The following is a 26,603-nucleotide window of genomic DNA, read 5'->3' on the forward strand; positions in this document are numbered from 1 at the left end:
AAATCCAGCACACATATCCCCAATTTCTTAATTGATATATGTTGTATATCAATCATGTGATTTAGATTGAGTCACATTATGTGTACACCTATGTATAAGCACACCAAGGGCCTAGCAATGAGATAAGCGTATATGGGGCAAGAAACCACAATATCATTTCCCCCTATGAACTTGTTGAACAAAGCATTAATCAACTATAGCATGTCTTGAAGTGCACAAATGATAAAGTATTGGATTAATAAAGAGAATTGGGTGTAGCTCCAAGTCCAACACTATCTGACCAGTTTGCTAAAGACTTTGTGATTATATACCATTGTGCTATACTCTTCCTGAAGACGCTGAACTGTATTTCAGCCTTTCTCTGCTTATTGCAATGACATACAAATAAAAGATGGACATTTGATGGTGTAAGTTAGAAAAAATGGAGAAATGATTGTGAAAAAAGAAAAAAATTGATTGTGAAAAAATGAAATACGTAGGTAAACACTGCTCCTTTTTAAAGAAAAAAAGGTAACATCTGATGTAGCCAGGGTTAAAAAAAGAAAAAAGAATGCTTGATTAGAGTAAGGGAGCAATACTATCTTCAAAAAAAGCCGGTGTAAAATGCAAGGAAGCATAATTTAAGCCAGAGTAAGGTTGTACCAGATCCAAACTCCATTCAGTTGCAGAACTTCTGCTGCTGCTGCTCTGCTCTTCCTTGCTTAAGCCTAGCAGAGGGAAAACAATCCCTGTAAGATAGCCTTTTATACTGAGTTGCAAGGTCAGGTGACTGAGCTACATGGGCTTAGTACCCAATCTAAGTCCTCCCTCTCTGCTCCTACCCCAGGATGAGATTATGCTTGGCTCAACTGGGATTGGGGATTTAGCTCCAGTTGAACCAGGCATCAGCCTACTGAGCTGGAAATCTGCTGCATCCTAAGCAGGAGATCTTGCTATAGGATCACCCCCTAAAACTTGATTCCTTTATTTTTGAAGCATCTTCATTGGCTATTTCATTCATGTAATGGCATATATATTATTGTATTACTAGGCAGAATTAATAAGACGTTGAACATGTCCCATTTTTTGTGCATTTGCCTTCCTTGGTTTGGAGATTTTTCAAAACTTTCCTTGCAGGTTAAATGCTACAAGTATTGGCCTGATGACACTGAAGTGTATGGGGACTTCAAAGTTACTTGTGTGGAAGTAGAACCGCTGGCTGAATATGTGGTCAGGACATTTACCCTTGAAAGGGTAAGTATATTTAAAACTATTATGTATACAAAATGTATTGCAAGTTGGTGCTATGATCATCTATGCCATATGATTGTCCTGCCAATACTTCTGTCCCTTACAATCCCTTATCTACATCCATTAACAACTCACGTGTTGACTTCTTTATCCTCATATGAATTCATTTTGCCTATCTTCTCTTTAAAATATGTCTCAAAACTATTTTGCCACCAGGTTACATTATGTTGTTATGTTACAATTTATTTCTATGCTAACTTTGGGGCAAAAAAGGCCCCCAGAGCAGCTCACAAAATGTAATACTTACATAATAGTCCCTATTATGTGGGTGGTGCTGCGGTCTAAACCACTGAGCCTCTTGGGCTTGCCGATCAGAAGGTTGGCAGTTCAAATCCGCGTGAAAGGGTGAGCTCCCGTTGCTCTGTCCTAGCTTCTGCCAACCTAGCAGTTCTAAAATATATCAGTACAAGTAGATAAATAGGTACTGCTGTGGCGGGAAGGTAAACGGCATTTCCTTGCAGTCTGGCACTTGTCACGGTGCTCCATGCACCAGTAGTGGTTTAGTCATGCTGGCCACATGACCTGGAAAACTGTCTGTGGACAAACGCCAGCTCCCTTTGCCTGAAAAGCAAAATGAGCACCGCACCCAATAATTGTCTTTGACTGTACTTAACCATCCAGGGGTCCTTTACCTTTTTTACTTACATAATACTTTGGTTAAACCAAATGTAAGCATTTTGTTATCTAAGCTGCATTATGGATTTTTTACTAGTCCCTTATAGTAATGCATAATGAGTTTCATTTGTTGATTCATTCCTTGGCTGTATTCAGCGAGTGAGACCAGTAATTATGACACTTGGCTTAGTGTTGAATCCCAACCAGTGATTGTATTTTGTTTCACTCAGAACAAACCATGATCAAAGGCTTTAAAGTCTGAACTTGATGAACTGTAGTTTGCTTAAACTCAAGTTAATGAACAAATCAGAGTCTGAAACTATGGTTTGATCCTAGCTTGTTTGCACTAGAGTTCAAAGAAACCACAATTCCTCAAGTTTGGATTTAATGGGGAAATTAGCTGGTTTTAGAAATGGAAGCATATGCTTCTTTCTGATCTCCTTGTTGGTGCAACAGAGAAGAGGAAGGGAAGGGGTCTGTGGAAGTTTACAATCCTCACTACTTTTTATTTCCATCATTACGCAAGTTGCGTATTATTCACCTGCATTTGTTTTATTTTCACTTTTTATTTTGGAGCATTTATTTTAATCATCATTCTGTCTTCCGTTAAGTACCTTGTAGCTCTGTGATGAGGCCAGGTCAGTTACTCTAGTGTAAAGCTTCATGCATTTCTAATATAGTTTTGTCATTTATGTACTATTTCAGTTAAGTCTTTAACTCCTCAGGACTGCTTTCCTTATGAACAGTTTTGCACTGTCGTCTTTACTTCCATGCTAGCACATGTGTTTCATGCTTAGCTTCTTGGGAAAGTCTTTTCATATGCTGTTGTAATTTTATAATACATGCAGCATTGGCTCTGTAAATGTACAATTTTCAAGATACAATGTGCCACATTCAATATTATATTGGGTTTATGAAGGAAGCTGATAAAGATCAGCTGACAGATTATATTTATAGTTGCACATAAATTCAATTGCAGAAGCCCATTTTAAGCAACAGTTGTCACATTTTTGGCTTAGAATACTAACAAAAATGTTTATTGATTCTGGTAGATGTTGTGCTTGTCTCAAAATTCAATATTTTGATTTAAATGTCTTCCCTGATCCCTAATCCATCAGATGAACAAAAAATATTGTCTGCTTTTTGTTTTTCGATTTCGACAGAGAGGTTACAATGAAATCCGTGAAGTTAAACAGTTCCACTTTACTGGCTGGCCAGATCATGGTGTCCCTTACAATGCAACAGGCCTCCTTTCATTTATACGCCGTGTTAAACTCTCCAATCCTCCTAGTGCCGGGCCTATTGTTGTGCATTGCAGGTGTGTAGAGAAGAGGTAGATGCACTTTCTATAACTTCTCAATGTGTGCATGAACTGTGTAGTCTCCTGTGAAGTTGTCTTAGTGTGACACTGTGTGATTCAGTCTTTGTTTACTTTTCTCAACTTGGTTTATTCTTTCTCAACTGTCACTTTAACAGACGTAGCTTAATGATACTATTGCCCAATGTCCAGGCTTCCTGATTGTCCTCCTCAGTCAGTTTCTATTTTTTTTTTCTAAAGTTTTCAGCTACATTGAGGTATGAATATGGTTTGGATAGATGGTGGTGGGGAAATCTGTTGACTATCTCAACTTCTTCTGGAAATGCAAGTGAATGAAGCCACACAAGAACACATCAGTATTGCCCAACTTCTTCTCCTTCTCCTTCTTCTTCTTCTTATGCCCAGTTTATTACTAATACTGTTATTACTACTACAACTACCACAAAAGAAAGGATTCTTAGAATAGAATGTGTGCCTATATAATGACTAGGGTTTTTAATTTGTTAGGGGGAGTTGCGATTTTAAGTGCGGAAATACTCTGTAAACCCTTTTCTGAATTGTTCCAGTGCTGGAGCTGGAAGAACTGGCTGTTACATTGTAATTGACATAATGCTAGACATGGCAGAAAGAGAAGGTGTTGTGGACATCTACAATTGTGTCAAAGCATTACGCTCACGCCGCATCAATATGGTACAGACTGAGGTACGGTGCTTCTCCGCTCTTAATAATGGGGGTCCCAGTTCCCTTCTTGGATGTGTTTTGCCTGGGTGTCCTAGAAATAACACAGAATCTTGCTTCTATCAGGACACTCCACTAAGCAAGAATGAGCAACTGGTGCAGGCCAGAGTACTAATGGGAAGGTGGGCATGAAAGAGGTTTAAAATGTTATACAGCTGAACCAGAATGGTTTGTGTGTATATCCCTGCTGATAGTTATTGGCATGTGGAAATGTTCAGAGCATTTATCCAGAGCTATGTATTTTTAATGCTGTTTCCAGTAACGAGCAAATTTGGTCGGCTGGCAGAAACATAAAAATGGAAACACCTCCCCCCAAAAAACATTAAATCTCTGGCTTCAGCGAATTACTGATGCCTTTGCTATTTCTAGATTTAAAAATTTGCCATTCTCAGGAAATCGCCCTGATTAAGTGAATCCTAGTTAAGGAATAGACTGTACTTAAGGTGCTTAAGCAGTATTAAAAATGGATTGAGTTAAGCTTCCTTGAATAAGATTCCTAGTGAGAAGGTATCTAAAAGAGAGATTTTGTGACTTTAAAAAAAAATATTGCTAGACTATTCTTCTGTTCCTTCTTTGGCAGGAGCAGTATATCTTTATTCATGATGCAATTTTGGAAGCCTGCTTATGTGGTGAAACTGCCATCCCTGTCTGTGAATTCAAAGCTGCATATTTTGATATGATTAGAATAGACTCTCAGACAAACTCTTCACATCTCAAAGATGAATTTCAGGTATTTTCAGTTGCTGGTAGCTTTTATATACCAGCATTTTTTTTATCTTTTTTGCTTCTAGTTATATATAATTTCTCCCAGTTTGTATATCAGATTCACAACCTTTGGCCACCTCCTTGCATTGAGCCTAATGTATAACCTAGTTCTTTCATTATGTGCTTTACAAAGTCATCTATAAATGTGGAGTACAATTGTCTGATTGTAATTGCCACAGGCTGCCAATTTGTTTGAACAGCAGTGACCTTTGGCCTGCCAGGGGTGATTCTGCATTTTAAATAGGTGTGGAACATTTTGCATGTATTTCACACAATGCTTCCTTTTCTTCGTTTTGGGCGGAATGCAGATTGAGAACCAATGCAGATAATTCATTTTCACTCTCTGTCATGGCTGAAGTGCATTACAACTCAAGGAAGGCAAGCCCTTTGCTTGTCTCATAGCAGTCCCACCTAGCAATGCTATTTGGTGCCGAAATCTATTCACGAATCTGTTCTGGTGTGGGGTGAGCTATATTGTACCAAAGATTTCCTCTGCCCTCTAGACCCTGAATTCAGTGACTCCTCGGCTGCAAGCTGAAGACTGCAGCATAGCATGCCTGCCAAGGAATCATGACAAGAACCGCTTTATGGATATGCTGCCACCTGACAGATGTCTGCCTTTCTTAATTACTATTGATGGAGAGAGCAGCAACTATATAAATGCTGCCCTTATGGACGTAAGAACCGTTTCCTTTGTCTATGTAACATGCCTTGAAATGATGGGTCGTAAAGCTGAAAATAATAATTGCTACTTAAAGCTAGTTAAAAGAAATATTGCTAGTTAAAGAACTATTGTTGGCTTTCTTGCAGTGTTTGGTAAAATGGGTTGCACAGTGGTGGTTCTCTTGACTTTCCAATCCAAGTTTTTCATGCTTTCAGTAGCTTGTTGAAATTGAAAATTCACGAAAGAAAACTCTAGAAGGATTTTCATGATTTGTATGTTAATTTGCAGCCAGTTCTAGCAATTTGTCTTTTGCTAATGAGTGCAGTCCCAGGAGAAATAATGGATTAGCAAGCAGAACAGTGGAGAAATAATACTCAGTTCAACATCCTGCATAGCTGCTACCATCTGTACATGCAAAGTTTAGTTTGTTTGTATGCCAATACATGTGTCCAATGGGGAAGGTTCATAGTGCCATGGTAGAGCATATAATCTGCATGAAAATGCTTCCAGGTTCAATCACCAAATAAGGCTCACACTCCTGTCAGAAGTCCTGGAGAATCACTGCCAAGACATCACTGTAGACAAAGTGAGCCAGATAGTCCTGTGTTCTCTTCCTATATTTAAAGCCTTTCTCCAGTTCCCCAAACAGTTATATATAAATACAATAGAATGTCTAAATAAGTTTCCTAATTTGGGAGATTTTGATATAAAACTTAAACTCCCTTTCTCTCTTTGTTATTCATTATAATTAATTTATGTTACAAACTCTGGCTGTATTTACAACCTTAGCTTCCTTCTACATCTACAAAGGCATTGTTTTGTTGTACTTTTAGGTAGTTTCATGGATGTCTTAACAAATTCCCCCTTAACCTAAACAACCTGTGGGGCTCAGAGCCAAAGGTTGATACAATTTGCACTTTCTTGGAAATTAATTCTAATGAAATAAGTAAAGGCTGTCTTTCAAGAAAATATATTGAGGTTTGTGAGTTGTTTTATCTTGTTTACATATAATGTTGAGCATGCTCTATGTGCTGGGGAGGGCATGATTGTTTCTGATTGCAATTCCTAATTTGTTTACTACTTTTCCTTTTCAAAAATGCAGAGCTACAGACAACCTGCTGCTTTCATTGTCACACAGCACCCTCTACCAAACACTGTGAAAGATTTTTGGCGATTAGTATACGACTATGGCTGTACCTCTCTTGTGATGTTAAATGAAGTTGATTTATCACAGGTAAGTTCTTAATGGTAATCTGTAAAACTGTGGTTTACAGTTAGTGAGACACTGTAAACCACTGATCCCCAAACTGGAACGCTCCAATGTTTTGGACTACAGGGTCCATCATCTATGCCAATCTTGGCTGGGGCTGATGTGACTTGAAATCCAACAACATCTGCAGGGCAGTATATTGAGGAAGGGTGATCTAGAAGAAGATGTAATCAGGTGGCAAAATTTTCCTGGAATGTACCACTTTATACTAGGTTAATAAGGCCTGCATGTACTCTACAATTCTAGATCCACTTATAATCATAGAATACAACACACATCAAAGTAACTAGCACTGCAAACTAATACTAGTCACTTAAATAATCTTTGTAACCCCAAACAGGCCCTGGTGGCAGCTAATAGTGTTTCTAAATGGGGTACCATGTTAACCAAATATGGGGAACTCTTGGCTCCTTCAGCAAGGTCTGAGGTAATTACATTGCCTCATCCTCCAAAGATGGAGCAATACAGTAATGTCTGTCTTGCAGTTGTGCAATCAAGCATTGATTTCTTAACACAAAATACATGTGCAATGCTAGCTATAATTTAATTTTACCTATTAAATATCATGCAGGGCTGTCCACAGTATTGGCCAGAGGAAGGATTGCTGAGATATGGCCCCATCCAGGTGGAATGCATGTCTTGCTCAATGGATTGTGATGTAATAAACAGAATTTTCAGGATATGCAATTTAACAAGGGTAAGCAATATGTTAATGGTTAACACGGGAGTCATGTTTATTTACTTCAACACTAAGTAATAATACACACAACTAGCTATGGGTTTTCAAAATAGTTTGAAAAGTCTTCATTTGCACCATGGTGCAATTAAATTGCACTGTAATATACACTAAAGGCACCATGGATTTTTTTTAAGGTTTACCAATAGTAAATAACAATTAATTTGTGAGTGGTAAAGTGGTTCATTTTATTAAACAAAGTGGTGCAAACAAATATTCATTTATTTCACGATGAGCATTTTAAAAGTTCTCAGATTCTTTCCAAACCACCATTTTCTAATCCAGATTGTTTTCACATCCTTCTGTTTATTTTATTTTTATGTCATCTCCCCTCCATGAGAAATACCTGTACATATTTATTGTAGTCACACAAAGCAGTAGATAACTTTGCTAAACTCATGATTATTACCTAGACATATGGGGGATTGTAGAGTTTAGCATATACTTTGATGCTGAAACTATGGGTCATTCTAACATGCCTTTGTGGGAATCAACAGCTGAGCAATCATGCTTCTCTGGCCTGTGCCCTTGGTGCAACCTGAGATATTTTTTCACCCAATGTGGCCTCACCTAGTTAAGTTTCCACAAACATTTCCCCCCAATGTCATCTTAACACCCTACAACATCCTTTTTCCAATTGCATTTTTGTTTTGTTTTATACTCAGCCTGATTAAAACTGTGAATGCTTGTTTACCTTGAAGCTTTTAAACTGGTCTTAATAAAGCTATTACTCTGCTGAAACTTTTGGATTTTCTATAATGGTTACTTGTGATTGTTGATGTTGTTTATTCTCATCAGCCTCAGGAAGGCTATCTGATGGTACAGCAGTTCCAGTATTTGGGATGGGCATCTCACAGGGATGTGCCAGGCTCCAAACGGTCGTTCCTGAAGTTAATTCTTCAGGTTGAAAAGTGGCAAGAAGAATGTGAAGAAGGAGAAGGCAGAACTATAATTCATTGTCTGTAAGTGTGATATAGCATTTTCACCCTTAAATCTAATTATCCCCATGCTGTGAACTGGCTTCCATACCTTGACTAGTCTAGCATGACTCGCTAGAGGAAGGATAGACTCCTCTATTATTTTCCAAATCAATTTTTCTATTTAATGCAATCTTTTTCAAAGGTTATCCTAGAGTTCAGTGATTGCCATGAATCTGCAACTAAATGCTAATTAAAAGGGTTAGAAGTACATATGTGAGGTTTCAAATGCTCCATCTGTGCAAGCATATCAGTTTGCCAGATTGAATTATCTCCTCCTCCTGTGCAGCTCTGGGGGTTCTCCTGACCAAGCCAATTTCAGGGCAGAGGGGAGAAGGGCTTCCAATTGTTAGGTAAACCCCACCCAATAAAAATCAATGAATGTCACTAAGTGGATTCCTAGCCATGTCTACTCAGGAGTAAAGACTAGTGTATTCATTAAGGCTTACTCCCAACTAAGTGGGCTACAGTTGTAACTTTATAACTTAGTTGGATACAACCATTTAAACCATTCTTTCTTTCTTTTTTCTGCTCAGGAATGGTGGTGGACGAAGTGGAATGTTCTGTGCCATAGGCATAGTAGTGGAAATGGTTAAAAGGCAAAATGTCATCGATGTTTTCCATGCAGTAAAAACTTTGCGGAACAGTAAGCCAAACATGGTAGAAACACCGGTAAGTTTGTCGATCTGGAATGTTAATTTATGTAGACAGACAAAAATAATATTTTTAAAAAAGTATTGACGTGTGATCGCTGACACATGGGTCCTTTTGGACCTGGAATAAGGCAGAACAGGGGCGGGAGGCACTTATATGCACTCTGCCAATGTGCATGGGGGTGCCGCGAACAGAACCCTCACACAAAATGGTCGCCACCTGAAAATGGAATGCATTTTGTCACCTCTGAAGGATGTCTCGCTTTGGGAAATCTCTGTTAAGATTGTGGTTACACCTTACTCATTGAAACATCTCAAAGTTCACTTCCTGTGTGATTTGGTATACAGTGTCAGGAAGGTATCACAATCTATAATCTACAGATGACACGATACCTTGGGAGAGAAGAAGAGAGAAGGTAGCTCTAAGGCAGGGGTGGGCAACCTATAGTCCTCCACCTAGTTTCAAAAGCCCTCTGGCAGGAGTAATCTGTTCCTGCTGAATCAACAAACATTGAGAGAAAGAGAGAAAAGGCATAGTGGCCCCTGCCATCACTGGCTTCAAGCCTACCCTCATTTGTTATGAGGACCTTGAATTAATACCTCTGAGGGCTCTCAACAGGAGGCTGTCCAGACCATACAGTAAGGCAACAGGCCAGGCGATAGAGCCAACACCATGCCCTCCAGATGTTGGTGGATTTATCTCCCTTCAGCCCTGACAGTTGGCCATGCTTGCTGGAGCTCATGGGAGTTGGAGCATAACAGCATCTGGAGGGCATTATGCTGGCTGCTCCTGCTATAGAGAACACAGAGACACAAGTCACTTGCTTACTACCACTACCCATGCTCTCCTATAGCTGGTTGAGGTTAAAAGGCCCAGGCTGGAATTCTGTATTTACAGGAAATACAGTTCCCCTATGGCCTGAGCGTTTCTGGAACTTTTCACTTCTTCCTGAAGTCAGCTGTAGGGAGCTAAAGGTCGCTCTTACCCTCCAGTTAGCTCACCCCATGATCTATGCCTTCTAGTCAACCCACAAAAAACACAGTCAGAATCACACACACACACACACATGCATGTGTGTGTGTGTGTGTGTGTGTGTGTGTATTCACATACAAAACACACACACCTAGACCCAAAACGAAGAAAAAAGACAAATGAACCAGGCTACCCCACAAAAAAAACAGTAAGGTAAGACTAGCCCCATCTTAAAAAAAAGAAGAAGAAGAAGAAGAAGAAGAAGAAGAAGAAGAAGAAGAAGAAGAAGAAGAAGAAGAACCAAACTCAACAGAAGGGGCAGGTGACCTTGACAGCCCTATTCTGATGCTTTGGGGGAAGGCAGAGAAAGGATGATGGAATCACTCATCTTCTAAATGCAGGTGGCGACCATTTTGTGTGAGGGTTCTGTTCGCGGCACCCCCATGCACATTGGCAGAGTGCATATAAGTGCCTCCCGCCCCTGTTCTGCCTTATTCCAGGTCCAAAAGGACCCATGTGTCAGCGATCACACGTCAATTGGATGCACTTAAATGGTCACCGCCTGTAGTAAAACAGAAATAGCTATTAGTATATTTGCTAGTGGGTGGGGTTTTTTTCTTTTCCCATAGTGTAAGAAAGCAAAAAGGAGTGGAAGGTGCAGGGAACGTTTATGGCAAGGCTCAGCAACCTTTCTCAGCAGTGGGCGGCTCCACCGTCCTTCAGACCATGTGTTGGGCCGGATTATATTTTGAAAAAAATAATGAACGAATTCCTATGCCTCACAAATAACCCAGAGATGCATTTTAAATAAAAGGACACATTCTACTCATGTAAAAACACACTGATTCCCGGATCATCCGCAGGCCGGATTGAGAAGGCGATTGGGCCGCATCCAGATTCCAGGCCTTAGGTTGCCTACCCCTGGTCTATGGGAAGGGTAGGAGGCAATGAGAGCATGAAGCTGTGTCAGATACAGCAAACTAAAAGCAGGGACATAAAAAGACAACAATTTCCCTTCCGACCTATCTTGATCACAGTCAGTGCTGTTTCAATTCTACTGCAGTTTGGTTTGCATCAAATACTACGTTCTCTCGCTGTCTGCTGTGATTAATGGCATAATTAAATCCACACCCTTTCGATGCAAACGAAATGCAATGTAAACAGAGGGAAACAGTAACTTTGTAGCATGTGTACACTTGAAGAAAAACAAAAACCAATGAATACCAGTCAGCAGGCCCGTGCAGAGCTTGTCTGAGACCTGGGTTTGGGAGTTCTGTTAGAACATAGTTACAAACAAAAAAGCAGCCAGTCCCGGCCCCGTGGCTGGTTTAGCCCTCTGAAGCCCAGGATAAGTCTAACCTGCTGCCTCCCTGCACAGACCTGCCAATCAGTATATGCTAGATTGGTTTTCCACACTGGACATGGGGCAAACAAGTGAACATCAGCAATTTCTGCTTCTGTCTTCATCAGAATTTCCCCCAACATCCTTAACTAAAGGTAGTAGAGGCTTGGGGTGGTGGGAGAGAAGGGAGAGAGAAATGGCTTTCCCCCCTCCCTTCACTTCCAATTACTTGCAAGTCCCATCCTGTAGTACTCTCTGCTTGGCTGCTGAATTTTCAAACATGTTTAAGGGCTAGGTGGATTGTTTTGTTTCCTAAGAGGGCACTTTTAATAAGGCTGTTTTTGATACTTTTGCAATTAAAATCACTTCAGAACATGCACAGTGTAATGTAATCAATAAGCTTCTTATCTAGAATTTCACAGGTTACTATTTAATCTTTAGCACAGAAAATGAAAAAAAAAACCTTATATTTCATTGCAATCTTACTCTGTAGTCGCATGTTTTCAGTGTCCCTGTATTATGTAGGTGAACCATCTTGAACACAGCAGCTGTTCAAGCTAGGTGAGGAAGCAAGCCAAGAAAACCCATGTAGCTTTGTTACCTGCCCTACATTTAGCAAGATGATCAGATAACCAAAAAGAAGGGGGGGGGGACCTTTCAGAAAGCTTTCCCCACTTCCTGCTTTCAAGATTAAGTTTCTAGACTTAGGGCTGGGGGATGGGGCATTGGGAGTGCGAGGGGAATTTCTCTGTCTCTCCCTTTGAGAATGCAGAAAATCTTCATCTTAGTGAGGATCTGAATTTCTTTTCTCCCTGAGAGTGGACCTTGGAGCAAAACATGTATCTCAGAACGCATAACTTTGTACAGTCCAGCTGCAAACTCTTGCGGTACATCTCTACTTACCAACAGATTGAAATTGAAATTCTTATATATTTGACCTTACAGAGCTCCCTGTCACAACGGGGAAAGCTGGACTTGGGTTACTTTCAGTTTAGCAGCAGAGAAGAGTGGTCTCTTGCTGTAGTATTAAGACGCTGAAGTTTGTTAATGGCTGGATGCTGTTTGACTTTGTGAAATGAACGTTGTCCATGATGAGGCGGTAAAGTTCTTCAAACTGATTAATGAAAACTGTTTGTTTTCTATCTGGTAGAGTAGCTGAAAGAATCACAGGGATGCAAACCATTAGTCACAAAGAGATTCCTAGACCATCTTGCTTTAAGATGCATCTCAAGCTATAGCAGCAACACATACACCTAAGCATTACAAAAAAATAAATTCATATCAAAATAAAGTCTTGATACTGTCAAAGCAAATCATGCAGCTTTAAGGAATGTCACTTCTTATCTCATTTTATTTATTTATTTATTTATTGCATGATCTGACTGACTCTTTGCATTCCTCCCCTTAGGAGCAATATCGTTTCTGCTACGACGTTGCACTTGAGTACCTCGAATCATCTTAGTGAGAAAAGGGTGGATGCAATCAAGTGAACCAAATAATAAGAAATTTAATAAACTGTTTTGGCATCAGCTGTTGAACCTGTGAAGAAAGATTTTAGTGAAGAGGGAGACTTAATTTTTAAATGCAAAAGTATTTTTCTTAATAAATGGTGTATCTTAATTATATATAAATATATATATAAAGAACTGTTTCTATGCCTGTACACAGTATGAACATATAGTGCCACAAAAATAAAGAAGAGCAGAGGCAGAGCACGTCTGCTGTTCGAGGTAGGATTTTTCCAGTGTTTGTATATTCAGTTGTTTCTCGGTTACACTAGAACCACCATCTGTTGCATGTATCTATTCTAGTCAACATTTTATTTTCCTTTCGTTCTTAATTTGATAAAACTGTTAAAAAGTAAAACAAAACTGTGCAGATTGATAGTCTCTATAGGTTTCATGTGTTGCAAGAAAATATATATATATAGATATATGTATGATAACTGGCTTATTTTGTTTTAATGTGCAATGACAGCCTGATCAAAGTTCTTTATAAAGAAATCTAAACATAAGCCAAAGACTCAAGTGTAAATATGTTGATATGGAGGGGGGAAAGCACATTGTATTTATTGTTTACTGACATTCCTTTTATGATGGCTGAACAAAACCATTCTTCCTCAAAAAAAGCTTTTTTTGTGCTGAAATCAAGTGTAAGCAATTTTTGTAGCTTATTTTTTGTATGTTTCTGTGAAAGTAGAGAAAGAGAGAGACTTTTAATAGGTAGACCAGAAAACACTGGTATGATAATTTGTTGTTGTTGTTGTATACACACTTATGAATGAATCCATGCAAATGACTTTGTTGGAGAAGGTCTAAATCAAAAGTTGACTCAACATGTATAGTACCATCCCAGAGTCTAATAATCTGAATCAAATGGCAACTGCACACATATGGCCTTGCTTATGACTTGAACAATGGTGGACATAATTCCATTAATTTTTTTTAAGGAACAAATAGGTTAGTAATAGATGTGTGAAATGCAGAGCAAGAAGAAAGGAATGCTTGGTTTCAAAAACAAACCACATTTCTTTTCATGTTGACAGGCTGGAGGCATCCCAGCCAGCCATGCAACAGAGAAGTGCTTCAATCTAAATTCCTTCTGCAAATACTATTAATGAGAAAATAAACTGCATCCATAATTTATCAGAAAGGGGATTTTGGTGAAATTCTCATGGATTTGGGTGCGTTTTGTTCTGATTACCTGTTTGTGACCATCCTTTCTTTCATTCTGCAAATCATCTTTCCAGTGGTTTGCATTCTACTGCCTTCTTGGGGGACTGAGTTTCCTGAAAATCTCACAATGTCTTCAAATCAGCTTTCTTATAAGCACAGAAAGGTGGGGGGCTCTCCACTGTGTGCCTGACTGCTGTTTATCCCCACCCCAAATTATTTTTACTATACTTTTTATGATTTGTTTTAGTATTTTAAAATTGCAAAGCGTTTGGGTGCTTCGGCAGAAAGGTGGGATATAAATGCAATAAATAAAACAAATAGTAAATTAATGATTTCTTTTAAACACAAAATTAACAAGTTCACTGACCTCAGGCATTCAGCTAGCTTCCCAACTTCCTGTCCTTCAATTAAAGCTCGGGGAAGAGGTCATCAGATTTATTTATTTTTCAAAAAAGGAAGTGATGGCAGCCTGGAAAACCACAGGGCACTGGAGCAGTGTATAATGGAAGCAGATGGGAGCCTGTTGCGCAGAAGAAGAAAAAAAATTCAAGAAATTGAGATGCTAAGTTTCCACACAGCACTATCCCCTACAAATAACTATAGTGGTATAACTAAATGTTTATTACAGGCAATATACAACTCATTTGTGAGATGACTGGCTGCAGTAAAAACTTTCAGAACACCTTCAGCTGTGCATGCATTTTATCTCCACTGGTTGTCTAAGATTGTGTTGATAGAAGCTTTGTGTTGTGACAAAGCCAAAATGGATTGAATCAATTCAAGATTAGGTTGTAGTCTTGGTATGCAAACTATCAATGTTTTTACTTTTATCTTCATATGCACATTCTTAAGCCTGGACATATTTTCCTAATGAAAATCATTCCTGTTTCTTGTTGATTTTTTTTTTTATCAAGAGTAAATTACAAGGTGCTTATAAATACTCATGTAAAGAAAGAGTGAATTAAAGAAGTTTTATAAATTGCTGAGTTCATATTATTTCCTGTTTTGACTGCACTAATCATTTTATTTGAAAGCACTGTGTAGCAAAATTGCAACCCTTTTTATTCAAGGTTAATTAATTCAGAATAACAAATTTATCATAGTAGTGGTGAAACTGTGGTTGTAAAACTGTGGTGGAAATGTGTTAAAAGGTTGTTCCTCTTTGTAAAGCCACCCTAAACATACAGTTTGTTGTTGTTTAGTCATTTAGTCATGTCCGACTCTTTGTGACTCCATGGACCAGAGCACGCCAGGCACTCCTGTCTTCCACTGCCTCCCACAGTTACCTTGGTCCTAACATTGCCTTCCTTTTCATCAGATATAAAACAGAAACCACTTAAGATTTGAAAATATATTATTTCATATTCACTAAACTCATTCTTGTTTGTCCATAAAGGTGCATATTTGCCCAAACTAGAGTAATGTTCTAATAATGTTCCTAGTTACAGGTAGGTAGCCGTGTTGGTCTGCCATAGTTGAAACAAAATAAAAAAAATACAAGATACAAGAAGAAGAGGTGTGCATGCACACAAAAGCTCATACCAATAACAAACTTAGTTGGTCTCTAAGGTGCTACTGGAAGGAATTTTTTTATTTAATGTTCATAACCTTCAATAACTGGACTATGGTGCAAAAAAAATACATGTGTGTATATACACACACACCCTTTCCACCTCCATTTTAATAGTATACATCTTGAGAGATGGTTCAATATTATCCAATCCTAAAAGTTTCCACATTTATACAAAAAGCAAAACTGCACAGGGCAACAGTGCAGTAGTACACAAGTAACAAACAATGGCAACCCTCCTGAAAATGTAATTACTTTACAGAAACATAAATTTTAATTAATTTTGGTTGTTCCAGATGGTCTAGAAAATACAGCAATTCATCTTTAGTAAAATATTATATACTTCATAGTATCATATTCCTTAGTATATAGCCAGTACTTGATCATAATAAGCACTGTCAGGTGGGACTTTACAAAATCTATAAGGATACAGTTTATATCACTTTCTTTTTTTACTGCCATTATCAGAAGCTCATTTATCAAACAGATAAAAATGTCAACGGAGTCTAGCATAATGTCCCTACCATATGTGTCCAAGTGTTGATCCTACCAGTTTGCCTGTCCACTGGTTACTGCCTTTGACATATCCACTTTGTATATTCCTTCACACAACTTTTACTTTATGATCCTTACTGAAATTGGGGGCAGGGGTATAAGAGTGATTGCCCATCTTCCCATTGTGTAGTTCCAAACATTGCAGTGGTTCATTTTTAGGCGTGTCCAACTGAAGCACCACTGTACATTTGCATCGCCACACTCCAGAAGTGGCCGGAAAAGGGGGAGGGGCGGGCTTACACATGCTCTACCGATGCACATGAGGGTCGGAAATGTAACCCCCCCACACACAAAACAGCCATTGCCTGTAGACCTACCAGAATCAATGGACCTAAGTAACTTGATATCAGTGGGTGTATTCAAAGTATGACTAGCACTTGATATTAAAGCAAGCCACAGTCCTTTGATTTCCAACGCAGTATTTATCACCTCTTGGAAGTATCTTGGAAGGAGGGGAGCAGACAGCAAAGAGATACCTTCTTTTTGAGAAAGATGTCAAGGCAAATTGGAAAACACCTTTTCCTTCTTGGAGAGGAGGAACCTTCTACTTTTGGGCTCTGTCTTCTAGAGAACAGCAGGGTAGCTCTACTGCCCCTGAGCTTTTGGAAGTACTGCTTGGAAGTAGCTTAAACTTATATACATGCTTCCTGCCATTAAATTAAAGTCCTGTTTTAAAAGGAATAATGATGAATGCTGAAAGAAGCTTCTCGTCCCTGCCAGTTTTGAAAGAAGGTTTAATTCTTTCATAGTATAATGGAGAATAAATAAAGGAGTCAAAAACTTGAGTGAATGTTAATTCCGCTGCTAACTGAGCTAAAGCCCTGTTCCCTACTGCTGCAAGGCAGACAAAAGAAAAACTTGCTTGTTGTAGTCTGTACCAAATACTGATGAGATTTGCTTAGAAATAGGTGGGGTAAAAAAAAACAAAGGCTGAAATGCTCTGCTCACTCTTACCTTGGCTGAACTGCACTATTATCTGATACATGACAATCGGCAACAACAGTCTCCTAGTGCCACACAGGAGACTACCATCCCTTTTTTATGCAATACTGAGGTTGTGCTTCAATTGAGCTACATTGGCAGAGAGGAATATAGAAACCTGCCATGACTGCTGGCTCTCTTATATGCTTGAAAGGCATTAAAATCGTAGTGGATTTGGTGTCACCATTAAAAGCTGAAGAGCAATCATATTTAGACAGAAAAATATCATTCAAAACCCATAAGAGAGAAGAAAGTAGGTGCTCCTTCCAAATCTACAGTTCTATGATTCTATTACTCTCCCAAATCATTAGGATGCTATGGTGATCTTATTTTCTAATCAACCTTTTTTATTTAAAATGACTTATGGATGCCTCACCTAGAGATTACATGGTAATCTCCATCCAGACAGAGCTGTAACTGAGTAACCAGCCAAACCTGATAGAAGACACACCGTGTGACAGAATCCTCCAATGACATGGAATCAGGAGTACTCATATGCTAGGAACCTGATGCTTTAAGGCTGGGGTTCCACAGGCCAGATCCTTATCAGGATCTACAGGCCAAACCTGACAGGTGGGCAGGACTTGAAAGGGAACTGGAGGGAGGCTTGCAATGCCTTAGTGCAGGGGTCAGCAACCTTTTTCAGCTGGGGGCCAGTCCACCATCCCTCAGAACATGTAATGGGCCAGACTATATTTTGAAAAGGAAAAAAAAATGAACAAATACCTCTGCCCCACAAATAACCCAGAGATGCATTTTAAATGAATGGACACCTTCTACTCACGTAAAAACACGCTGATTCCCAGATCGTCCGCAGGCCGAATTGTTAAGGCAATTGGGCCGCATCCGGCCCCTGGGCCTTAGGTTGCCTACCCCGCCTTAGTGAGTCTCCCCCCTCCATTTAAGACTGGAGCAACATTGGGGGCTTAAAAGGGATGGAGGGAGACTTGCAATGGCATTTGCATACTTCCTCCTTCCTATCTTCAGTTCCCTTTGATCTTAAAGCATGGAAGAATCTTGCACACTTCTGCCACCCACCCATTCACAGGAAAAGTGCTCCAAACAGTGCTTTTGAGAAACTGATGAACAGAGATTAAATCTTGCTGCATTGGCTGCACATTACTGTTCCTTCCTTGGAACAGAGCCCACAGCCAATGTAGGATTAATACCCGTCAGTTGACGTCACCAGTGACATGGATTGGTGGAAGGACCTCATGGGCAAAGACTGACCCACAGATTAAAAGTTCCCTACTCCTGCTTTAGGGTGTGACCCCATCAAGACCTGGTTGTCACCATCTATACAGACCAGAAAACCATCTGCTCATAACAGCATCTCAGTCTTATCTGAACTGAGCTTCAATGTCTTAGCTTTTATCCAGTCCATCTCCATTGTCAGACACTGCTTCATTACTTCCACTATCACACCAGCTTGAGATTAACAGGAGCGTGCTGCTGAAGCACGCTCCATACTCAGCAGTTTCATGCACATGTTGGAAAGTATAGGAGAGATCGCACGCTGCCAAACCTCAATGCTGGAGTCCCCCAACAGGGCAAAACAATATTCCACAAGCACAACCTTCTGGAATCTACCATCCAAGTAAGACCAAAAAGATCAAGAAGAATCAACAAGGTCACACACTTCTGTGCATGCTCTCTTGCTCTCTTGCCTGTCCCTTGCAGTTTAATGCAGCAGCTGGGCAGACACTTGATGTGCCCCATGTAGAGTTGTGAAAAAAGATCACCAGTATGTGGGAGAATATGAAGCCAAAATAACCCTCTCCTCTAAAATTTGGAAGCTAAAAATGTTTGATCTCCTAATCCTCTCAAAGCAAATCTAGGAACTAGAATTTGTTCAGTTTTTGTATAATGCAGTGCCATAGGTTCACTCTATACTCAGCGTTATGCTACGAAAAGCATAGCAGCAGCATGTCCTCAGATTTAGGGACCGTTAAGATAATCATGGAGACGCAGGTGGCGCTGTGGGCTAAAGCCTCAGCGCCTAGGGCTTGCCGATCGAAAGGTCGGCGGTTCGAATCCCTGCGGCGGGGTGCGCTCCCGCTGCTCGGTCCCAGCGCCTGCCAACCTAGCAGTTCGAAAGCACCTCCGGGTGCAAGTAGATAAATAGGGACCGCTTACCAGCGGGAAGGTAAACGGCGTTTCCGTGTGCGGCTCTGGCTCTGGCTCTGGCCAGAGCAGCGATGTCACGCTGGCCACGTGACCCGGAAGTGTCTCCGGACAGCGCTGGCCCCTGGCCTCTTAAGTGAGATGGGCGCACAACCCCAGAGTCTGTCAAGACTGGCCCGTACGGGCAGGGGTACCTTTACCTTTTAAGATAATCATATGTCCTCATTTGCCCTACAGCACTGCACTAAAAAACAAGGGCTTTCAGTGAAAGTTGGGAGTAAATTGTACTCAAGAATCCATGTAGTTTTATTACAGACAGTAAAAATGGAAAGCTAAAAAAGAGAACAACTTTACGTGATATTCAATAATAGGTAAAGACTCTCACTAAACCTTTCAGCTCTCCTAAGTCAATTCAAATGCTAACAAGCAAGAACAGGGGCACTTGAGGGAAACATTTGTTAGTGGCGCACTTAAAAGGGACAGTTCACCACTGACCAACAAGAAATACAAAGACTCTTAGTTTACAGCTTCTTCCACTGCCCTTTCCCGAAACTGCCATGTAATCCCAACGTAATTGTGAAAGTTGCTTGAACATTGGCCCCATTCTACATCAAATGAGAAAGTAATTCAATTTGTGCTTTCTCTTGGAACAGAGAGAAATCTGTTGTGGAATTTAATCTTGTGGGGGGAAACCTATATGTTGTACTATTTCTCTCCCCATTAACAGTTGAGATTTAGCCAACCCAACCTTTTCTGCCTCAAAAGGTCTTCAGTGTTTAGTAGAAAGGAAGTTACAATGAAAAATTTAAAAGAGGTGTTAAGTCCTGAACTTTTCCAAAAGCTAATTTACCTATTCAAATGGTGAGTAAACATACATGGACTTGCCTTGGTTTCAATCACGACTTGGAAACAATTGCAAATCCAAGAAAGGAATGTCAAGCAGGTTGACTCTTTAGCTATCAAGGAAATTTTCAAATTTAACTGGTATAGTACTAATAACTTGTATATATTGGAATATCTTCAAGGTTAAAAGCCAGACCAGCACAACTCTCTAATAATACTAATCCTGTATGTAGCCCTGTTCTGTACACATGTAAGTCTCATTGTATTCAATGAAGTTCACTCCTAAGTAAGTGTGTATTGAACTGAGCTGCATTCCACACATTCAATCACAATGTATTTCCCTGGTGACACTAGGCACAGGGGTCAGCAAGCTTTTTCAGCAGGGGGCTGGTCCACTGTTCCTCAGACCTTGTGGGGGGCCGGCCTATATTTGGGGGGGTGAATTCCTATGCCCCACAAATAACCCAGAGATGCATTTTAAATAAAAGGACACATTCTACTCATGTAAAAATATGCTGATTCCTGGACTGTCCATGGGCCGAATTTAAAAGGCAATTGGGCCGGATCCGGTCCCCAGGCCTTTGTTTGCCTACCATGCACAAGGGTTTCCATCTGCAAATGAAGATGGGAAAGAGAAACCAGATTCCATAATTTCTGGGATAATGTCCAGGCAAGAATTGCCAAATTTGGGGATTTGTTTTTCCTTCTCTCTGTTCCTTAGATTTTGTGCCTTAGCAAGTTTTTGAATTCACTTTGGGCATATTTTGGCAGCAGTTCTATCTAAAACAGAAACTATTTAAACTGTTTGGGCTACAATCCTACTCTTACCTGAGAGCAAGTCCCACTGATCCCAATTAGGGTTTCTTCTAAGTAAATACGTTTAGGATTGCACTGCATGTTTATTACTTTTGTCTGACGAAAAGAAACAAGCCATTTGGCTTAGTAAACTGGGCTTAATTTGCCCAATAGTTTGTTATCGTACCTAAAGGGGGATTTATTAATTGCTAAATGCTTACTATAATAACTGTAATGCTTATTGATTTTCTCTTGCCCCTTAAAGATTAAGATCAAGTGCTTTAATACCATCCACAGAAACCTTTAAAAACTCCTTTCACTTCAATTTGCAAAGGGGAAAATATATATATATATACAACACAGAACGTGACAAAGTTTTATTTCCCACCATCTATGCCACCAGACTGTTTTTACCTTTTAAGTGAGTACACACAAAAAGAAGGACTGTTTAAAATTTCTCTACAGAAAATAACTATCTGAAAGAAGCAATCTTTCTGCAAGCTTTGGGATAGAATGCAAATTTTGGTGGCATGCACAAAACAGCATCTGGCGAGCCTGGAACCCCTCCAGATTGTGATAATACTGGCATATTTTCATGCCAGGTGCAAGGCAGCAAAGTTCTTTCTCCTCAGTATAAAGCCCTGGTTATTTGTTCTGCTATTAATCATTCACACAGAGAAATAATAAGAGAATTCAAATTTATTTTTTGAAATTCATGGCAGTGTCTTTGGCATTACGATAATACTTAAACCACAAACGGTTTTGTCTACTAAAATTACAGTGCTCATTCTTACGAATTCTAGAGAACTGATCTCACACATTTAGGTAGAGATCTGGGGGTTAGATCCCCAACAAATTAGTAACACTTATGTCCCACTGAAATCATGGTGAAAAGTTGGTCACAACTAGCTTCCTCTGGATCCAACCATGTGTTTAGAAAATCTAAGGGCTGCTGAAAATTTTGAGGAAGAGCTACACGTATCAAAATACTGAACTAAATACACACACACTTTTCCCAATACAAATTTAGGATTAATAGTATTCTGAATGATCTTATATATAACAGGCAGCTTGCTAGATGGAGCAACACCCCCCCAGCCTTCCTTTGCAATGGGGGGGAGCACTGAGAGGGCACTGGGGAGGAGTGGGAAGGAAGCCATCTTGCACAAGCAGAAGCAGTTGTGCAGGGCTTGCGCTGAAGGGATTTGTTAGATGAATGCAACCCATAGATCGGGTCCTCCCTTAAAGAGGGAATGTATTGCAATGAGACCTGGAAAACCAAGACCCTGTGTTGTGGGTGGATACGATTGGTCAGCCACAACACCCGATTGGTAGGTCCCTCAAAGCTGGGTGCAATCTGGCCAATGGGACGCCATCCAAACGGTTCGAGGGACCTATTTATGCCCATGTACGTGACCCAGAGCTTCTTCTTTCGGCGCATGCATTCAGAACACCCGCAGACCTCTCCCTACTTTTAGGGCTTTGCGCTATGCCATCGTGTGTCATCTGTCATTGGGACAGGGGCACGGCAGGAATTTTCCCCACTTGGCTGATTGGCTGTTGCCATTTGGGTTTTGCCTGCCACGTAGCTAATCATCACAACTTGTAAGGTTGCGGATAGGCTTTGGTTCAGGGGCTACGGATGGGAGAACATTCTCACCATCCCTATGTGAAGGGTATTCCATTAAAGGAATCCAGGGACTCGACGGTTTGGTCAACCCCTGAGAGGGGGATGTGCCCATGCCTGAGTCCAGGGGGACATTTGGGTGGCGGAGTTAGCCTGTTCCCGGCTTTCCGCTTATCCAGGTGTTCACCCTTGGCTGACCTATGCTGGAACCCTGGGTCAGCACTACCTGCATGGCAGTGAGCTAATTGAACCAGAGCCTAAGCAACCAGTCACTTTCTGTAATCAATAAAGTTGTGGCCTAAATTCTCCCAAGAACCAAAACCAAAATTTTGAGTCAAGTGTGAATTTATTTAGGGGGGATGTTTCTGGGTCTGAACACACAATTTACTAGCCCTGAAGTTGATCTAATATCTGTTGACTGTTGATACCACTCAAAAAGTTCTGGTGAGGGCCTCTTATATTTGACATCCTCACCTTCTGAGGTCAGGGTGGCAAAAGCAATGAGGACAGCTTTTTTGTTGCTGTTCTTATTTTGCTGAACTGCCTGCATAAGGCCAGCTCCTTCAGATTTAATTTCTATGGCAACATATTGCCCCTACCTTATGTAACAAATAGGTTACTTAAGAGAATACCTAGGTCTGTTTGCTTAACAAAAGAAATTGGACTGACAGTATCTGTAGTCCTTCTACTCTGCAGATCCCATCTTACAGCTATGGACTTGTAGGAGTACCCAAGAGTCCAAATTCAACCCCACAGCATTATATTGCGAACAGAAAGGAAACATGGTATTAAAATTTCAGGCCCATCATTAACACCTGAATCCTTTAGCCAGCTGCTGGGGCCCCACCAACACAGATTGCAAGCCTGCCCCCACCCCAAGTGGCAGACAGCTATGAAACACCATTGTGGTAAGTCATGGATACTGCCACTAGATAAGCCTGCAGCCAGGGAGTCGACCAGTATAGGAAAGCGACCAGAGAGTACACATCAATGGTCCTGTCAAACCTGAAGACAGTCGTGTAAAATGTTAAAGTATATAGTTCTTCAAATGAGCTAGAACACTTAAGAATTGTCACCACCTTGTCCAATTTTCATGATTTTAAAGGGGAAACCATGATAGTTAAGCTGGTATGAAACAGACATGTCTGCAGTATAGATACATTCTCTGTTGACCTTGAAAAATATGTCATGAATTCTGGAATATAGAGAAAGGTTGAAAAGACTTAGTTTTCTTAATGTTCATTGGCAACAAATCACAAACACACAATGGATTATCCCACTGAAATGTGTCAAGATATTTCACTGCTTTTTTGCTTAAGGATATACAATCTGAAAGTAAAACAAAACCTAATTTAATAGCAACTTTAAATGTTTCAATGTAAATATGTTTATATATACTGTGGGTGTACCAGCTTTTCCATCAAAATAAAAGCATGAGGAGAATGGGAATTTTTAAACTGAAGATTGATGTACAGAACAGTTTGCTACAGATAGTAACCATAATAATTCATGAACACTGTGCAGAATCAGTAACTGCAATCTTGATTTATGTATTACCTGTTATTCGCCATCACATTTTCATACTGGTTTTTGAAAAATTGAAGTTTGCAACCTATGCAGAATTAAAATAAATGTTTTATTTTGTGAACTAACGTGAGGCAGAAAAAGCCTCTCTCTATTAATATTAATCATATATACACCAATAGCAATTTTATTCACTGTTAGTCAGGTCTTCCCACATGCAGAAGATTAAATAAGGAACGAGGTGGTAAGAGTTGTAGGGCACCACTTCACACTCCAGGTAGAATATATATATTTAATGCTCCCCTATATTGAAACACCTACCACGCTGGAAAACTAGTACGCAGGAAGAGGGCTAAGCTAGAACTCCTCTAAGTGTGCTCATGTTGGGGATTTGACCACTTATTTGCATGGGGGTTAATTTTAGGTTGGGATTGCAACCTAATTCATTATTTTTGAGCAGTACCTCTCCAGCAGCATGCTTATGAACAATCAGTTCACAGGATAACATTTTTGCAGGACTGCCTGTACAGCTGAGCCTTCAAAATCCTGCTACATGAAAGGTTCTGGGTACCTGGGGTGCTACATTAACTGTGGCAAACAAACTATGTAAATGGCAATGTAGAATTTGAGAATATAATTCTAGGAGCAGTTCCTCCTAAACAATGGGAGTAGGGGAAAGAGAGGAGGTCCCAAATCTCTTCAGAGAAGCCGTCCAGTGCCTCATTATATAAACGAGAAAGGAATGTCTCCACATGTTAAGTATGATCCATGCGGCTAGCAGCTCTTCTACATAAAAGACACCACATCAGAATCAGCTCTTAGATATTGAGAAAGATAAGGAAATAACAGCTGATTTCTCATATGCTATTGTAAAAGCACTCTGCTATCAGGAAACGTCAAGCTGTTTTCCCTTCCCATGTGTTGAGTTGATAGGCAAGCTGATAGGCAAAACTTCAAGAATAATTAGAGAAAGTGAATGTGCAGATTCCACTGGGAAGAACCATCTTGCACAAATGTATTTAAATGAATTCATTGTCCTTTCCTTTTAGCAGGATTGTGTATAAATACTTTTCAGGGATTTCTTTCATGACACCCAAGAATCACTGTGGCCTCTTTAAAAATAAATTACAGCGTGCATCACCAGGCACCACAGGAGGATTGAGCTGTAAAATTAATTCAAAAACAGTCTCCTGTGTGTGTCTCCAGCTGTCACAAATGCACTGAAGATATGCCAAACACATTTCAAAACACTTTTGTTGTAATTTGAAGATCTTGAGTAATTCTCTTCTCAAAGCAAACCTTTAATGGACCTGAATTATTTCTACAAAGTAATATATTCTTTCACCTTCTCCTGAATATTTGGTGCTGCCTATGACAAAAGATATTTATTCTGCCATAAAGACTTTCACCCATTCATTAGGATCGCTTGAGGAGATGTTTTGGTTTGTGGAAAATAATCAGCATATTTGAAAACCATAACCAAAAAACCCCTTAGGAATCATGAACGTGCTATACCGGACTAGGTTCTAAGACTGTCAGCTTCAATGCATGCTGCTTCAATGGAATCATCAGCCAAACCTTGTACACAACAGGGATTGAAAATAGCTTCCTTAAGAGTAGTTTAAAAACTCAGGTGAAATATCTCTCTTCCCATCTTGAGAACTAAAGAGGTTTGTAACCTGAAGATCTTGAATAATTTCCCCCTCAAAGTAAACCTTTGAAACCTAAGCAACAACAGCACAAAGCAAACCTTTGAAACCTAAGCAACAATGGACCTGAGCAACATCAGTGGCCAACGATTTCCAACTACTTTCATATTAGCTTCCAAGAATCTGGGAGTACTAACAAAATAACCTGCAAGTTGATATATTAGTGTTTCAGTTGCTATAAACCAGAGATTGCCAACCTGACACCTGTGTGCACCATGGTGCCCTTGAATAAGGTATTTGGTGCCCTGGGAATGGTTTAAATGTAGTTTGGTTCAAAAGACTGTGTTGAGGACCTCATTGTCAGCTAGGACAGCATAAAAGAAAATGCAGATTATCTACAAGATGTTCTTCCTTTGCATATCTATATTTTTCATTCTGGAAAAGTCTTGAAACCCAGGTGTCCATGGTTACCCTTGCAAGAGTGCCACACAGACCAATACCTTCATGTCAGAAAGATTTTTTTCTGAGACAGATTCTAGATACAGTTGTACCTTGGAAGTCGAAAGGAATCCGTTCTGGAAGTCCATTCCACTTCCAAAACATTCAGAAACCAAAGTGCAGCTTCTGATTGACTGCATGAAGCTCCTGCAGCCAATCGGAAGCTGCGCAAGCCCCATTGGATGTTCAGGTTCCAAAGAACATTCGCAAACTGGAACACTCACTTTGCAGCGTTTGGGAGCCAAAATGTCCAAGCACCAAGGCGTTCAGGATCTAAGGTATGACTGTATATCTTTTCTGACCAGTTATGTTTCTGCTCTGATCTTAAGAAAACAAACCTGCCTACATTTCTACTAAGTAATGAGTTTGATATGAGCTTCATCCCAGTCTAGTGCAGATGCATCATGTGGGCTGCTATTCA

At 40.0% G+C, this 26,603-nt stretch overlaps 1 protein-coding gene and 2 long non-coding RNA genes across 16 annotated transcripts in view; 1 reads left to right on the plus strand and 2 right to left on the minus strand.

The window, feature by feature from the left end:
- The window catches only part of PTPRK (protein tyrosine phosphatase receptor type K), a 352,960-nt gene extending 337,965 nt beyond the window's left edge, over positions 1–14,995 (plus strand). For 7 of the 14 annotated variants that reach the window (XM_079970725.1, XM_079970727.1, XM_079970721.1 and 4 more), the window contains 10 exons: positions 1,117–1,233; positions 3,069–3,238; positions 3,790–3,925; positions 4,542–4,691; positions 5,230–5,403; positions 6,493–6,624; positions 7,232–7,357; positions 8,195–8,358; positions 8,910–9,045; positions 12,750–14,995. In XM_079970725.1, coding sequence (XP_079826851.1) covers positions 1,117–1,233; positions 3,069–3,238; positions 3,790–3,925; positions 4,542–4,691; positions 5,230–5,403; positions 6,493–6,624; positions 7,232–7,357; positions 8,195–8,358; positions 8,910–9,045; positions 12,750–12,803 — 1,359 coding nt within the window. In that variant the 3' untranslated portion in view covers positions 12,804–14,995. The remainder of the gene's footprint in view (positions 1–1,116; positions 1,234–3,068; positions 3,239–3,789; positions 3,926–4,541; positions 4,692–5,229; positions 5,404–6,492; positions 6,625–7,231; positions 7,358–8,194; positions 8,359–8,909; positions 9,046–12,749) is intronic. The other 7 variants (XM_079970726.1, XM_079970729.1, XM_079970732.1 and 4 more) reach the window with 1 other exon arrangement.
- Positions 543–7,318, minus strand: LOC307213108. Its single transcript, XR_013837390.1, has 3 exons — positions 7,214–7,318; positions 1,538–1,680; positions 543–707 (listed from the first exon to the last, which is right to left on the minus strand). It is a non-coding gene; the product is annotated as an uncharacterized lncRNA (long non-coding RNA).
- On the minus strand, positions 10,314–14,489 carry LOC307213098. Its single transcript, XR_013837379.1, has 3 exons — positions 14,384–14,489; positions 12,245–12,496; positions 10,314–10,561 (listed from the first exon to the last, which is right to left on the minus strand). It is a non-coding gene; the product is annotated as an uncharacterized lncRNA (long non-coding RNA).
- Positions 14,996–26,603: the final 11,608 nt, after the last annotated feature.

This window comes from Podarcis cretensis, assembly GCF_951804945.1.
Source record: "Podarcis cretensis genome assembly, chromosome: 3".
In the NCBI taxonomy this organism is placed as follows: Eukaryota; Metazoa; Chordata; class Lepidosauria; order Squamata; family Lacertidae; genus Podarcis; species Podarcis cretensis.